This window comes from Eurypyga helias, unplaced genomic scaffold, assembly GCF_000690775.1.
Source record: "Eurypyga helias isolate BGI_N326 unplaced genomic scaffold, ASM69077v1 scaffold31215, whole genome shotgun sequence".
Lineage (NCBI taxonomy): Eukaryota > Metazoa > Chordata > Aves > Eurypygiformes > Eurypygidae > Eurypyga > Eurypyga helias.
In genome coordinates this window covers 1,756-3,413 of record NW_010252553.1, presented here as the reverse complement: position 1 = coordinate 3,413, position 1,658 = coordinate 1,756, and the positions used below count along the sequence as shown (strand labels likewise).

At 62.8% G+C, this 1,658-nt stretch overlaps 1 protein-coding gene across 1 annotated transcript in view; it reads left to right on the top strand.

The window, feature by feature from the left end:
• Positions 1-572, top strand: part of LOC104510248 (chondroitin sulfate synthase 2-like) — a gene marked incomplete at its 3' end in the record, with an annotated part of 3,440 nt that extends 2,868 nt beyond the window's left edge. The window contains exon 5 of the mRNA XM_010152430.1: positions 520-572. Coding sequence (XP_010150732.1) covers positions 520-572 — 53 coding nt within the window. The remainder of the gene's footprint in view (positions 1-519) is intronic.
• Between the last annotated feature and the right edge of the window lie 1,086 nt (positions 573-1,658).

The window sequence follows — 1,658 nt, the reverse complement described above, 5'->3', positions numbered from 1 at the left end:
GGTGCGGTGGGGTCGGAGGTGCTGAGCTGCGAGCCGGGATGCCTGGCTCCTCACCCCGCAGCTGCTGGCTGCCAGCCCCATCCCCCTGTCCTGGCCCCACTGCCTGGCTGGGAGGCAGGAGGCTGCCCTGTCCCTTGCTGTCTTCCCACAACTGGGGGCACACAGACCCCAAGGCCCCCCTCTTGCGGGACCGTGACTGCCGTGGGGCTGGGGGCAACCCCTCCGGTTCCCCCAGTGCCCCAGGGCAGGGCTGTGCCCCTTGCTCCTTCGGTGCATTGACCCAATTGTGTGGGGACAGCGGGATGGGGAATGCCCCACCCCAGAAGAGCAATAAGGAGGTTGGTTTTGGGGTTTTGCCACTTGGCAACAAGCCGGAGCGCTCCCGGCGAGTCAGGGTAGGGATGTCCTGGCCCCAGGGCCCGGTGGGCACAGGGGGTGCCAGAGGGGATCCTGCTGTATTCACGTACCGTGAGCTGCTCCCCATGGGAACCGTGACCCAGGCCGCTTTGGCCTTCGCAGTATCGATAGGACGTCGGAGGTCGCAGCCCTCGGACAAGAGCCTCCAGACAGAGGTAGGAGGCCTCCCGGGGATGCCCTTGGGGGGCAGAGGACACAGTGCCCAGCTTTGGGGGGCACAGCAGAGGGTTTGGCTGCGCATCTCCTAAGGAGAAAGCGACTGAGGAGCCGCTCTCTGCTCCTGGTTTGTATTTAATAGTGGGGAGAGGAGGGGGGTGCGTTTACACTAATAAAACAGAGAGTTGAACCAGTGGGTCTGGCTGATTCTTCCCCAGGGCAACTCTGGGGGTCTGTGTGCTGGTAGGTGCTGGCTGCTTGTACAAAACCCGGCTGCAGCTGGCTGGACTGCTTCCTCCGCAGGGATGCTGCTTTTCCCCTGCTGCCTGCTTCCCCAGGCTGCCTGCAGCATCCTCTGCCTGAGCTGGGAGATGACTTCCACTCCTCAGTGGGGCCAGGGGGAGCCCACCGGCTTAGGGACAGGCTGGCAGGCCCTTGGAAGTGCCAGCTTGAACCCCTGGGGCTCACAGCAGGAGTCCTGTGCCTCCACTGGTGTCCCTGGGGCCATCCTGCTGTCACCACTCGCGGGCAGTCACTGGTGGTGCAGCAGGATGCCGAGCCCCTTGCCACTGGAATCCCTGGTGCCTGCTTGCGGAGCTCTGGGCAATGCCCTGTCTTTCCAGGTGCTGTAAACTCATGATCCTGCTGACCAGGTTTCCAGCCTTCCTCAGCCCCACGTGTGCCACTCGCGTTGTCCTCCTGCGTGTGCCGTCCCCGTAGCAGCGTCTGTGGGCTGTACGTGTGTGACAGGGCAGCCCTGGCCCACGTCAGAGCAGAGGTCGTGTGTCCAAGTGGGGTGAGCTCTGCCCTCCAACACCTGGGATCAGCTCCAAAGGAAGTTCCTGGGCTAGAAACCACATCCGAGCACCGTGTTGAATCGTGACTGCTGGGCTAGTGATGAAACACCACTCTCTGGGTTGGTTTTTGCTGTTTTCCAGGCTGTTTTGATCTCAGGGCTTCTCAACTTTCTGTGGTTTCCAGTGCCCTGCTGCCATGGTGCTGGGTCAAGCAGAGCACCGCGGTCCTGCCCTGGGCTGTCTCGCTGCCTACGGCTCCTGTTTGCAGGATGAGAAGCGGGGGCTGTG